Source organism: Pelobates fuscus, chromosome 11, assembly GCF_036172605.1.
Source record: "Pelobates fuscus isolate aPelFus1 chromosome 11, aPelFus1.pri, whole genome shotgun sequence".
Taxonomy (NCBI): domain Eukaryota; kingdom Metazoa; phylum Chordata; class Amphibia; order Anura; family Pelobatidae; genus Pelobates; species Pelobates fuscus.
The window spans coordinates 91754533-91769900 of record NC_086327.1 but is presented as its reverse complement, the minus strand read 5'-3'; the positions used below and the strand labels follow the sequence as shown (position 1 = coordinate 91769900).

The 15368-nt window shown below is 42.3% G+C and overlaps 1 protein-coding gene across 1 annotated transcript in view; it reads right to left on the bottom strand.

Moving 5' to 3' along the window:
• PLEKHG5 (pleckstrin homology and RhoGEF domain containing G5) overlaps positions 1 to 15368 on the bottom strand; it is a 336555-nt gene that overhangs the window by 294806 nt on the left and 26381 nt on the right. The window contains exon 2 of the mRNA XM_063436446.1: positions 14999 to 15075. Within this exon, the coding sequence (XP_063292516.1) occupies positions 14999 to 15075 (77 nt within the window). The remainder of the gene's footprint in view (positions 1 to 14998; positions 15076 to 15368) is intronic.

Here is a 15368-nt window from a genome sequence, read left to right as displayed (position 1 = left end):
TTCTCTATACATTTCAAAGTCAATCTTATACAAACTTCATTCCATTAAAGGATATTTTTGTATAAATAAATCGTATGCATCATAAACATTCCGCTTTTCCCATCTACCGATCAAGTATTTTTTTCTCCCGACTTATTTAGGTCAGCCCTGAAAACCTCCTTCCTAAAAGTATTATACATTTTAAAAATAACTTTTCTGACATAATTAGGTGTGGGATCGTTAAGTAATTTATTAGATCACTCAAAAACTATTTACGTATTTGTTAAAAATATTTCACATTGAGGCTTTTTAATCCCAAAATAATCCATCATTATCTATTCATTATTTACAACCACTGGCCAAAAATGCCTAAAGTGTGCGATATGATGATAACACATATTCTGATGGCCTCAAAACTGGTATTAGCAAAAAAACTGGAGAAGTAACTCATAAAAGCAAAAGCAAGTGGGGTATACTAAAACATATATATTTTTTCAAGTACATCAATTCTAAAAAAAACAACTAATGAAAGTGTAGGTACACTGGAAACAGAGTTGGGTTTATTAGCTAATGAAGACCAGGAAAAAGCTGACATTTTAAATAACTATTTTTCTTCAGTATATATTAATGAGGATCCTATGGCAAGAGATTTGCAAATGATTGCTGCAAAAAAACTTGCAAATAACTTGTGATTGGATAACTCGAGACAAGGTGCTACAGCTATTAAAGAAAATTAGTGTAAATAAAGCTCCGGGGCCTGACGGTATTCACCCACGAATACTTAAGGAGCTAAGTGGGGAAATAAGTGAACCTCTGTATTTAATTTTTCAAGACTCTTTTCTTTCAGGTGTTGTACCGGAGGATTGGAGGAAGGTAGATGTTGTTCCTGTATTTAAAAAGGGTTCAAAATCCTTGCCTGGAAATTATAGACCTGTGAGCTTAACTTCTGTAACTGGGAAAATATTTGAAGGGCTATTAAGGCATAATATTCAGGAATTCATTGGGAAGAACTTTGTTATTAGCAATAATCAGCATGGTTTTATGAAATGTAGGTCATGTCAAACTAACCTAATTGCATTCTACGAAGAAGTAGGTAGAAGTATAGATCAGGGTGTTGCAGTGGATGTGATCTACTTGGATTTTGCCAAGGCATTTGATAAGGTTCCTCACAATAGGTTAGTCTTCAAACTAAAATAAATTGGTCTAGATGAATATTCTTGTTCTTGGGTAGAACATTGGCTTAAAGGGACTCTATAGTCTACATATAAAAGCAAGAAAGACAGGTCCCCCAGCCTTCCTTCTTGCTTTTATATGAACTTACATTTAATAAAAAAAAAATGTGAGGTGTTTTTATATTAAAAACTTACCTCCGTTCCAGCGCCGAGCTCCCAGCCATGCCGCGCCCCCTTTTTCGTCAAAATGACGAAATCGCGGGGCCCAATAGGACGCTTCTCTGAGAGAAGTGTCAGGGCGATGTGGTGCGCATGCGCGGCTTCGCGCTGCACCAATCGCGTTCTTCATAGAGCGGCATTGACAGCTGCCCTATGAAGAACCTGAGCGCTTTACCGCGCATGTGCGCGTTCGCGAGCTGAGCTGTCTGACTGACAGCTCAGCTCGCTTTCTAAAACTATATCAATAAGGGGGGACCTACTGTCCCCCCCCCCGGCCCCCACCCCTGAGCGGCGGGTGGGGGCCCTAAAATTATCAATAAGGGGGGGGACCTACTGTCCCCCCCCGGCCCCCACCCCTGAGCGGTGGGTGGGGGCCCTAAAATTCACAATAGGGGGGACCTATTGTCCCCCCCGGCCCCCACCCCTGTGCGGCGGGTGGGGGCCCTAAAATTCACAATAAGGGGGGGGACCTACTGCCCCCCCTGGCCCCCACCCCTGAGCGGTGGGTGGGGGCCCTAAAATTATCAATAGGGGGGACCTATTGTCCCCCCCGGCCCCCACCCCTGAGCGGTGGGTGGGGGCCCTAAATACAAAGGGGGTGGGGACCCTAGTTAACTAAAAACCTGTAAAGAAAAAAAATAAGATAAAAACAACTTACCATTCGATGTTTTCTTTCTTCTAAAATCTTCTTTCTTCAGCCCCAAAAAAGGTCAAATAAAAAGCCATAATAACCGACGCAATAAAAAACAAAACAAAAAACCCAAGCGCAAAAAAAATAATCCATCTTCACCCATGGAGGGCTCCGCGCAGACTGAGCTCCGCAGGGCTGGGGAAGGCTTATAAAGCCTTGCCCCGCCCTGCAATTAGGCTAAGAACACTCTGATTGGTGGGTTTAAGCCAATCAGAGTGCTCTTTGTCATTTTACAAGCGTGGGAAAATTCCAAAGAACTTTCCCACGCTTGTAAAATGACAAAGAGCAATGTGATTGGATGGCTTGAAATCCATCCAATCACAGTGCTCTTTGTCATTTTACAAGCGTGGGAAAGTTCTTTGGAATTTTCCCACGCTTGTAAAATGACACAGAGCACTGTGATTGGATGGATTTCAAGCCATCCAATCACATTGCACTGTGTCATTTTACAAGCGTGGGAAAATTCCAAAGAACTTTCCCACGCTTGTAAAATGACATAGAGCACTCTGATTGGCTTAAACCCACCAATCAGAGTGTTCTTAGCCTAATTGCAGGGCGGGGCAAGGCTTTATAAGCCTTCCCCCGCCCTGCGGAGCTCAGTCTGCGCGGAGCCCTCCATGGGTGAAGATGGATTTTTTTTTTTTGCGCTCTGGTTTTTTTTTTTTTTTTTTCATTGCGTCGGTTATTATGGCTTTTTATTTGGCCTTTTTTGGGGCTGAAGAAAGAAGATTTTAGAAGAAAGAAAACATCGAATGGTAAGTTGTTTTTATCTTATTTTTTTTTCTTTACAGGTTTTTAGTTAAAGGGTCCCCCCTCATTATTTTTAGGGTGAGGGGGGTAGGTAGGGAGATACGTTTTTTTGGGGGGGGGAGTTAACTAGGGTCCCCCCACCCACCGCTCAGGGGTGGGGGCCGGGGGGGACAATAGGTCCCCCCTTATTGATAATTTTAGGGCCCTCACCCGCCGCACAGGGGTGGGGGCTGGGGGGGGGCAGTATGTCCCCCCTCCCTTATTTATTATTTTAGGGCCCCACCCGCCGCACAGGGGTAGGGGCCGGGGGGGACAATAGGTCCCCCCTTATTGATAATTTTAGGGCCCCCACCCGCCGCACAGGGGTGGGGGCCGTGGGGGGGCAGTATGTCCCCCCCCCTTATTTATTATTTTAGGGCCCCCACCCGCCGCACAGGGGTGGGGGCCGGGGGGGCAGTATGTGCCCCCCTTATTTTTAATTTTAGGGCCCCCACCCGCTGCACAGGGGTGGGGGCCGGGGGGGGACAATAGGTCCCCCCTTATTGATAATTTTAGGGCCCCCACCTGCCGCACAGGGGTGGGGGCCGGGGGGGGGGGGCAGTATGTCCCCCCCTTATTTTTTATTTTAAGGCCCCCACCCACCGCACAGGGGTGGGGGCCGGGGGGGACAATAGGTCCCCCCTTATTGATAATTTTAGGGCCCTCACCCGCCGCACAGGGGTGGGGGCCGGGGGGCAGTATGTGCCCCCCTTATTTTTAGGGCCCCCACCCACCGCTCAGGGGTGGGGGCCGGGGGGGGAGGAGAGTAGGTCCCCCCCCCCCTTCAACCACTATTGTGGCCAGACAGCATCCCTGTGGGTTCGGGCTTCAGCTGTCAGCTGAAGCCACGCCCACAGCAGTGCTGACAGGCTGTCAGCACACAAAGCGCGTTCACAGTGCTTTGTGTGCTGATAGCCCGTCTGATGCATTCACCCAGAATGCATCGGACGAGAGGCCTTTTTAGGGCCTCTGAACGCGGAAGTCCCTCTGGTGGCCGTCTGATTGACTGCAACAAGAGGTGTTCCAAGCTTCCAATGTAAACACTGCATTTTCCCAGAAAATACAGTGCTTACAAGAAAAAGGCTCCGGGTAGCTGTAGCACTCACCTAAACAACCTCATTAAGCTGAAGTTGTTCAGGTGACTATAGTGTCCCTTTAAGGATAGAGTACAACGAGTTGTAATTAATGGTAAATTTTCAGGTTGGACAAAAGTGGTAAGTGGTGTCCCTCAGGGTTCTGTTTTGGGACCACTTCTATTTAAAATATTTATAAATGATCTTGAAATAGGCATTGAAAGCCATGTATCAGTGTTTGCAGATGACGCAAAACTTTGTAAAGTAATAAAATGTGAGTAGGATATTGCTTTGCTGCAGAGGGATTTGGATAGATTGGGGGACTGGGCACTTAAATGGCAGATGAAATTTAACGTAGAGAAATGCAAAGTTATACACTTCGGGGTTAAGAATACACAAGCAACTTACACACTAAATGGTAGTGAATTAGGGATAACCACACACGAGAAGGATTTGGGAATTGTTATAGACAACAAATTAGGCAGCAATATGCAATGTCAATCTGCAGTTGCTAAAGCCAGTAAGGTTTTGTCATGTATAAATAGGGGCATAAATTCTCGGGATGAAAATATAATTTTGCCTCTATATAAAGTGCTGGTAAGACCACACCTTAAATATGCTGTGCTATTTTGGGCGCCTGTTCTAAAGAAAGATATCATGGCACTAGAAAAAGTCCAGAGACGATCTACAAAATTGCTAAAAGGAATTGAGCATTTTAGTTATGAAGAAAGGTTAAAAAATGAAATCTGTTTAGTTTGGAAAAACGGCGCCTGAGAGGGGATATGATAACTTTATACAAATATATTCGGGGCCAGTACAAACATTTATCTGAAAATCTATTCATAAATAGGGCTATTCATACATCTTTCTATTCATACATAGGACATGAGGTCACACATTTAGGCTGGAAGAAAGGAGATTTCATCTATGGCAAAGAAAAGGTTTTCATACAGTAAGAGCAATAAGGATATGGAATTCTCTGCCTGAAGATGGTTTTTGTCAGAGTCACTACAGATGTTTAAACTGCAATTGGATAAATACTTACAAAAACATAACATACAGGGATATAATTTTTTCCTAGTTTGTGGCAAAATTGGAAGCGCTTCAGACTAGGTTTTTTGCCTTCTTTTGGATCAACAGCAACAACATATGTGAGGAAGGCTGAACTTGATGGACGCAAGTCTCTTTTCAGCTATGTAACTATGTAACTATGTAATACGATCCCAGAATGGAATGTAGTTAAAGCTCAGGTGCTACATTAATATAAAATGGAAATGGGTATAGCTAGAAATAATTCCTACAGTTTGACAAAAATAAATAAATGGACACACTACAAACATAGGGGAATAAAAGAAAAAAAGGAAAACAAAGGGGAAAAAAGAAACTGACCGATACATGTCTCAGTATAAAGCCCCTATAAATATGGAAGGGGTAAGAGATATGGGGCAAATTAAGTAAAGAAAAGCAATAGATATATACCTTAACCAAAAGCTTATATAGAAAGTTATGTTATGTTATGCTATGTATGAAAGAGTATGTATTTAAAGGTAGTAGTGAATGTTTTATGTGTCACATTCTCCAAAAGAGAAAATGTGTATTTTGATAAAATTTGATAAATAAAAGAAATACAAAAATAAAAAATAAAAAATTATTTACAACCACAATTTAGTAGTAAATTGAATTACAGAAGAATATTTAACAGCAGAAATGTATGTTCCCAAACGACAATAAATCCGCAAAAGGATATTTTTCATTTGCAGTTTTTCATTCATTAGATGCATGTGACATGATTTGCACAGGGTAACTCTTTGAAAAGAAAGCTTATTTGATCTGTGCTCACATTCACTGTAAATGGCAGAATTTTGTTTCTATAGCTAGAATCTCTCATTTAAAATAGAAGCTTTATTGAGATCATTTAACACGTCACTAGTTTTAAATTTGCATTTTGGTTTGAGTTGAGCCATTAGACAGGGTACCACATCTAATTTAGTTAAAGTACTTCCTGTAAACATGCAAAGTCAACTTGGAGGGGTCCAGAAATTCCTCCCACAATCACACCCATTTAAGCTCCAGTAATACCTGCTGGATTAAAGCGGATATATCAAGTCTTGAAGGGAAATTATGAGATGTAATTATGGCTACTTGGAAATGATCACGGTTGCATTAGGGAAAGATGTCGGTCATTGTTAAATGGCTTCTCCCTGCAACATTATTTTTTCATTTGGTATATTATTCAGCCAACTTAGACTGGTCACATATATACTGCAATCATACAATTGGATAACTTCCTAATCTTAGTTCTCCTCCTTTAAGTTAATGTTAAGATTAAATTAGTACTATAGAGACTGAAAGATATATATGAAAGCTAAAATGATGAGGAATAGAGGTTGAATTTAAAGGAAGCAGATGCATATTAGTAATTTTAGATAAAGAAAAGGTTAAGGGTTGGAGATTTTAAAAAGCAATAGAAAAGTTAAATTAGTTATTAGAACGCCAAGTTAGTTTTTTTTTTAAATTTCACTCATGTCACTATGTTAATGGGGTGTCCCGTCGACCTCTGAGAATACTTAAGTTTTGTTTTTCTCTAACTGAAGGGAAGGTTTATATCTACACAAATTGATGCTCTATTTCTGTTTGCATCCGCAACAGGTAAATTCAGCTGTTTGTTCCAGTGTTACTTTAACTAAGCATTTCACCCAGGACAACATCCATGTTAGAAGTGGTAAATTGCAACTAAGGTCATCCTTTAATCCGCACGGATCTTGGAACAGGTTTTTAGCTGTAATATCTTCTTGACTTTCTCTGTATTCTTCACTAAACAGAGAATTGACCTTACTTTTTTTACAGACACATCGCTATTGCCAAACATTCATATCATACAGGATATTAAAAGCTTGTATTGCATTCTGATACACATCCCTGCAGTGTGCTTATAGCCCTTCTTAGAATGTAGCCATGAAGTTTGCCCTACAAAAGTTTCTGTAAAGTGTGAAAGGAGGAAGTTGGCCAATACTTAGCATCACATTTCAATGAAATGTATTTCTGAGTAGGGTGAAACTTGGTGATGAAGATAAGGATTGTATTGCTTTACCAAAGGTACCCTGTGATATATATAGTAATGGGAGGGAAAAGTATAATGCAATATTTATATAATGCATGAAAAGGTGGGGAAATGCTAGGCTGGAATGTTTAGTTATAAAAATAAATCACGCCTACATTTTGGATAATATTTGTAATACATAGTCGAGCATATATGTGAAAAATAAATAATGCCCCTATGTTGTTCTCCTACAAATAACTAACATTTAATTTTTAAGAGCTGCAAGTAAAATACATCTGACAATGTTTTTTCAGACCAACGGACAGTCCTGGTTTGCTGAAGCTTAATGACAATAACAGTGGCTTTGACATTGTAATAGGAAAGAGAGTTTTATGAAGAAAAAGATAAATAAACAGTGAAAAGCAGCTAGTGCGTGTGTGTATATAAACCAACTTAATGCTGGACTTTTTGTCAGATAAACCTGCCAACCATACTGAGCTTTTCCAGACAGGAGAGAGATTTGTGTTGCGAAAAAATGAAAATATAAAAAGTCTAGCTTATTCAGATCTATTGCACTTGGAACCAATAGTGAATATAAATACTGGACTGAATAGTCTGATGCAGTCTCCCACTTTTATTGCCATTAAAAGACCAAAATCTTCTGAATGCAATAAACTAAACTAGCTTCCCTAATATGTGTGGCAGATAACAGTCACAAGGAGAGACAGAACAGACCGACAAACAAGAGCAATAAAATATTCATTTTTCTTTATCTCTCTTTTACATGTGTCTTAAACTCTTTAATGTTCAAAACACCATAATCATGATGGATTGCCGTATGCTTAAATAGATAATATTTTGACTAGCGTATAGTGTAGATAATACATGCAAATAAACTGTTTGCTTGTTTTTGCATTTGGCTCATGTAGATTGCACCTAAACATTTTTTGTGTAGATGGAAATGTCTATTAGCTAAGACTTAGGCACTCACTGTGATACGTTAAGTAGCTTTAACGGATACCGCAAAGTGTCAACCTGTACCCAGGTCTTTGTCAAAGACCTGGGTGCAGGTCAAAACGTTGTGGTGTCCATTAAAGCTGCTTAACGCATCACAGTGAGAGCCTGAGATTTTTTTCCTTGACATGTTTTATGGGGTATGCTGACCCATACTCAGTTAGCACCCTGTGATTTTTATGATTGAGTGCAAGCCTCTTTTCTCTTTTGGTATTAGCAAAGACTTAGCAAGACAAAGGTATTAGCAAAGATTTTGTATAATTTACTAACCATGGATAATTATTGGGCTTCTATTATGTCAATACTTCAGAGAAATTCAGAGCCTACTTAAATGTACAATACCAAAATTGTAGAATGTAATGTATAAGATTGGTGAATTGGCAATGTAGAAACAAAGTAGCTTATGGTGGGAAAGCAGCAAAGGATTGTAGATGTCCGAATAGGTCAAAGTGGAGATGTAGGAAGGAGAGGTGTTTGAAGGTGGAGAGAAGAAGCAGGAAAGAATTAGACAATTTCTAAAACTTGTGACTTGCTATAGGTAATGCGCCCAACAGTTCCAGATTTGCCACGACAGACCCAATTTGGGGCTCCTGTCCCACCACCCAAGGTTTGATCTCCTATGCTCCACTTCTGGAGACACCAGAGACAGGTCCCCACTAAGTGCAATACATCATTAGACATGCTTGAATCGTGCAAACTGTGCTCAGGGCATTCAGTCCATTCACAAGTGCCTCGATAGCGCTCTGAGCATTGCTGTATTTAGCGCAAGGCAAACAAGGCTTTCGCCTTGGGCTGCACTTTCCACGGGGTAGCAAACAACGCCGCCCCCTAAGTGCCATAGCAAATACCTTGTTAGCCTTGACTTATGGGGGGCCCAAGAGTTGGCTGGACAGTTTCATTTACAGGCGGGCGGCGAGGGTGTGCTGATCTGAGCACTTCCTGCTCCGCTCCCTCACGCAAACTACAGTGATGCCGGGAGGCCGAATGTGACGTCAATCCGGTGCTCATCATTCATCACGAAGCGGCATGCGAGGGATCTGAGCAGGAAGATCACAGCTTCCTCTCCGCCTATTTCGTGCACCCACCCCCCCCTTGCCTGCCCACCCTCCATCCTGCATGCCTGTCTGACCTCCATCCTGCACGCCTGCCTGCCCAGCCGCGAGCCCAGCAGCCCCACTGGACCCCAGGTAAAAATCCACCCAGATCTCCCAAAGGTAGGGTAGCCTGGGTGGATTTAAATTAAAATAAAAGTAAATGATTATTTGTAAATGTTGGGAGTCAATGTGTGTATGTCAGTGCGTGTGTGTGTCTGTCTGTCAGTGAATGTGTTGTTATATCTGTGAGTGTGTCTGAGTGTATCTGTCATTGAGTTTGTCTGTCTGTCAGTTTGTGTATCTGTGTGTGTATGTCTGTCAGTTTGTGCGTGTCTGTCTGAGTGTGTTTGTATTTCAGTGTGTGTGTGTCAGTGAGTGTGTTTTTATATCTGTGAGTGTGTGTCAGTGAGTATGTTTGTCAGTGAATGTGTGTTTCTGTGAGGGAGTATGTGTGTTTCTGTGAGTGAGTTTGTGTGTCTGTCTGTCAATGTGTGTGTCTGTCTATCAGTGTGTGCCTGTGTGTGTATGTCTGTCAATATGTGTTTGTCAGTGAGTGTGTGCGTGTCTTTCAGTGTGTTTGTGTGTGTGTGTCAGTGCGTGTCTGAGTGATTGTGTGTGTCTGTCAGATTGTGTCAAATCAGTAATTATGTGTATCTGTCAGGTTGTGTCAAATCAGTGAGTATGTGAGTATGTGTGTCTGCCAGTGAGTGTATGTCAGTGTATCTGAGAGTGTGTGCTGGTCAGTGGGTGGGTGTGTCTGTGTGTATGTTAGTCAAAGCATGTGTTAGTCTTTAACAGGAAGAGGTGTGGCCAGGGCCGGCAATAGGGGTGTGCGAGCTGTGCGGCCGCACAGGGCGCCATGGTGCAGGGGGCGCCCTGCGGCCGCATAGCTCACACGGCATGTCTGTTAGCCGCAAGGCTAACAAGACATTTGCCTTGGGCGGCATTTTCCAGGGGGCGGCAAAAAAAGCCGCCCCCAAATGCCCAAGGCAAATGTCTTGTTAGCCTTGCGGCTAACAGACATGCCGGGCTGCTGGGCGGTCGGGCGGCGCTGGCGGGCGGCTGGCGGGTGGCTGGCGAGGGAGCACTTCCTCTGAGCTGTCTGCTCAGCTCCCTCGCGCGCCGCAGAGTGAGGCTGGGAGCCAGAATATGACGTCATATTCCGGCTCCCAGCCTCACTCTGCGGCGCGCGAGGGAGCTGAGCAAACAGCTCAGAGGAATTGCTCCCTCGCCAGCCGCCCGCCAGCACCGCCCAGCAGCCACTGGACCACCAGGGAGAAATAGGAACCCCCCCCCAGCATTCCCAAAGGTAAGGAGGCTGGGGGGGGGGGTGTCTAAATACATTTGAAAAAATGTGTTAATGTGGGTGAGTGTGTGTATGTTAGTGTGTGTCTGTTAGTGTGTGTGTGTGTATGTTAGTGTGTGTCTGTGTATGTTAGTGTGTGTCTGTGTATGTTAGTGTGTGTCTGTTAGTGTGTGTGTGTGTGTGTGTGTATGTTAGTGTGTGTCTGTGTCTGTTAGTGTGTGTGTGTGTGTATGTTAGTGTGTGTCTGTGTCTGTTAGTGTGTGTGTGTGTGTATGTTAGTGTGTGTCTGTGTCTGTGAGTGTGTTTGTCTGTTAGTGAGTGTGTGTGTGTCTGACTGTGTGTGTGTGGCTGTCTGCCTGTGTGTGTGACTGTTTGCCTATGTTTGTGTGTGTGTGACTGTCTGCGTGTGTGTGTGTGTGTGTGAGACTGTCTGCCAGTGTGTGTGTGTCTGTCTGTCTGTGTGTGACTGTGTGTGTGTGGCTGTCTGACAGTGTGTGTTTGACTGTTTGTCTGTGTGTGTTTGACTGTTTGTCTGTGTGTGTGTGACTGTGTGTGTGTATGTGGCTGTTTGCCTCTGTGTGTTTGGCTGTCTGCCTGTGTGTTTGTTTGTGGCTGTGTGTGTGGCTGTCTGCCTGTGAGTGTGTGAGGCTGTCTGCCTGTGTGTGTGTGTGTGTTTGTGTGTGACTGCCTATGTGTGACTGTCTGGGCAGACTAGATGGGCCGAATGGTTCTTATCTGCCGTCACATTCTATGTCTGTGTGTGTGTTTGTGTGTGGCTGTCTGTGTATGACTGCCTGAGTGTGTTTGTGTGTGTGTGTGTGTGTGTGTGTATGGCTGTCTGCCTGCCTGTGTGTGTGTGTGTGTGTGTGACAGGGTGTGTGGGAAGGGGGAGGGGGGGGCGCTGTGAAGACTTTTTGCACAGGGCGCCTAAATGCCTAAGGCCGGCCCTGGGTGTGGTCTTGACAGGAAGGGGCAGGGCAAATTTAAATTAGGGGGTGCCAGAGTTCCGTCATGCCTAGGGCAGCACAAATTCAAAATACACCACTGGCTATGAGCATGGACTACCCTGAGTGGAGCTAACCAGCCTAGCTGCTGGTCTGTCGGACATGTATTCACACCCTCTTTTTGATAAGGATGCTAGCTGCAGCATTGGCAAATGGCAATGATTCAATATTCATACCTCTCAATATTGATAAGAGTCAGTCATTTTAATATATCACTAATGTTGTTTGTACTGTCTATGAGCACTTCAAAACCTGTAAAAATTCCATGATGGCCACTCCTACTCTAAATAAAGAGTGGTGTCTACAAGTGGTAATTGCAGTTATATTTACCATATTTATAAATAAAGACCAGTGAATCTATTTACATTTGACACTATCAAATAACTATGTAATATTTTGCTTTTCTGCTTTTTTTTTTTTTTTTAGTCAGTTCCAATTCAAAATTATTTTTTTTAAAAACATATATGGGAAACCATATTGTTTTTCATGGGTTTAGGTATTTCAGTACCTACTTATAGCATGTGAATACGCCTTGATATTCTATTTGGTACTAATATTAAACATTAAGCATGTAGGAAAAAAATAATAAATAATATTGTATATTCAAACACAAAGATAAAGCACCGCGCTTACAGCAGCAGTAGCTTAGTATCCAACAGCTCAAAATACACAGTAAAAACAAAGAGAACGTTACCTGCGCTCTGGCCTAAATCCCTATGTACATTTAAACAAAATGGAGGCGTTTTAGTCACCTGCCACGTCAAGGCAAGCCCCAAAAGGTGAGTCCTACTCTAGCCATTAGATTTGTTGATATCAGCCAATATTGTATCTTTATTGGAACCCACCTGGATATTTATATAATTTTCTTATTTGCTCATTGGTTTAGGGTATATGGGGGCAGAGTGAGACAATACTTACACTTTTGGTGAGCATGAGTAATCACTAATTATAATCAGTGCCTATCCAATAGTTAATTTAATTGAAATTGCTCAACACAACAAATGCTTTCTTTCCCCAAATTTAACTGGAAATTTAACATTTAATGACTTCTCCAGTCTCATAATTATTCAACCCCCTGAGTAGAATCCCTCACAACAGCACAAATATGCAAAACAGGTGTTGTCTCAAGCACACCTAATGCAAACTATCAAGGACTTCATTAGTAGCACCAGGTGCTATGCTAGGTGATATTGGAGTACACGTCATGCCGTCTGTGAGGAAGCTGAAGCTTGGACGTCGTTGGACCTTCCAACAAGACAATGATCCTAAGCATACCTCAAATTCCACCAAGGCTTGGTTGCAGAAGAAGTACTGGAAAATTATTCAGTGGCCATCACAGTCACCTGACTTGAATCCCATAGAAAATCTCTGGTGGGATTTGAAGGTGGTTGCAGCACGCACACCAAAGATGATTACTGATTGGAAGCCATTGCTCATGAGCAGTGGGCTAAGATTCATCAGAAATGCTGACAGTAGCTGATATTTGGCTATCCATCTCATTTGCAGCAGGTTATAACAACAAAAGGGTGCTCTTCTAAGTACTAAAGATGCTTGCCATGGAGGGGTTAAATAATTTTGAGACTGACAAGTCATTGAATTAGTTGCATTGTCTGTTGAATTTGGGGAAACCACTTGAAGCATTCATTGTGTTGAGCTAATTCAATTGCTTTTGTTTGATTTGTTCATTGCAAACAGCTGACAGTCTGACAAAAAAACTGATTTGTAATGTGAGTTGAATAATTGTGATTACAACTGTATATGTTGTAAATAAGTGAATCACTGAGTTGCATTCAAATATCTCGATTACTACTACTCCTTAAGTCACTACACCAGCGTTTCCCAATTGGTGTTTCGCGGAACCCACACCAATTGGGTTTCCGCCAAAAGTTAAAAAAAATTAAATGGCCATGGGCGGCGAGGGAGCAGTGAGCAGTCATCTCCCTGCTCAGCTCTCTCGCGTGCCCGGCAGTAATGCTGGAGCCGGAATATGACGTCACTCCGGCTCCGGAATCAATAAGAGGCGCGCGAGGGAGCTAAGCATGGAGATCACTGATCCCTCACCGCCCGCACGCTAACCGCTCAGCAGCCCCACTGGACCCCAAGGACTCCATTGCCAGCACTCCTAAAGGTATGGGGCTTAGTGGAGTAAAATGTAAAAGAATTAAATAAAAAATGGTATGTGTGTCTGTTAGGGAGTTTGTATGTGTTTTTGTGTCTGTCAAAGAGTATATGTGTGTTTGTCAGTGAGAGTGAATGTGTGCTTGTCAGTGAGTGTGTAAGAGTATGTGTTTGTCAGTGAGAGTGTATGTGTGTTTGTATTTGTGTCTGTAAAAGAGTGTGTTTGTCATTGAGAGTGTATATGTGTCTGTCAAAGAGTATGTGTGTCTGAGTGTGTCAGTGTGTGTATCTGTGTGTCAAGGTTTGTGTATGTGTCACTGTGTGTATCTAACTGTGTGTGTGTGTTTGTGCCAGTGTTTATCAGTGTGTTTGTATGTGCCTGTGTGTATATGTGGGTGCAAGTGTGTGTATATGTCACTCTGTGTGTATCTGAGTGTGTGTGTGTGTATTTGTGACTCAAGATGTGTGTGTCAGTGTGTATCTGTGTGTCAAGGTGTGTCTTTGTGCCACAATGTGCCACTGTGTGTCTGTGTGTCAGATATATATATATACACACACACACACACACAGATACACAATGACACAGAGATACGCACACTGGCGCATATAAACACAGATATACACACCTTGACACACTGGCACATACAAACACTGATACACACACTTTGAAACATAGATACACACACCTTGACACACAAATACATAAACACATACAGATACACACTGTGTGTCAAGGTGTGTGTATCTATGTGCCACTATCTGCCAGTGTGTGTATCTGTGTGTCAGATTCATACACACTGGCACATACAAACACAGATACACACACCTTGATACACAGACACATACAAACACAGATACACACACTTTGACACACAGATACACACACCTTGACACACAGAAACATACATACATACACATACACACACACAGATACCCACTGTGTGTCAAGGTGTGTGTATCTATGTGCCACTATCTGCCAGTGTGTGTATCTGTGTGTCAGATTCATACACACTGGCACATACAAACACAGATACACACACCATGACACACAGAAACATACATACACACACACACACAGATATACAATGTGTGTCAAGGTTTATGTATCTATGTGCCAGTGTCTGTGTATCTGTGTGTCAGATATACACATACACACACTGGCACATACAAGCACCGATATAAACACCTTGACACACACAGACACATACAAAAAAACGGCACAATTTTCTTTTTTTTCCAGGGTGATTCCACGGGAAAAAAATTTTTGGGAACACCTGCACTACACTCTTTTTTTGGTTTCCAGCAATCAGGTCTATTGCATTTATTTTAAATCACAACTGCAATTCTGGAAAGGCACACACAGGGCATTTAATGTAAATCAACTAGAATGTTGGCCGTGAAATGTTTTCTATCCATAACCACCAGGCCTGGACTTCGTCATATTTACAACGTAAAATTTAAAAACACTTCATTTATTTTCAGAATTCAGACTTCTTTACCTTTGTTGCTCTTCTTCTGTCAATGCAGTCAGAACTCTCGCAAACAAGAACCTTCTCCTCTGGGATTGCTTGTTCATCTAATGAATGAGAGGAAACAGTTTGAAAAGTCACATTTACATATATGCCTACAATAGTTAATTTTTGAAATTAAAAGGATGTGCACAAAAATTTGAGTGCAACATAGTACATCATCGACATTCAAACTTAAGCATAGCGATCACTTTATAACCTTGTAGTTGATCCAGTAAAAATTGGTCCCAGAAACAAAAACTGCACTCCTGTTTTTGTCGCAATTTTTGTCTTAAATTGAAATTGAATTTACTTCCCAATATTGGAAGGGGCCACTCATTCTGATATATTACAAATTTTG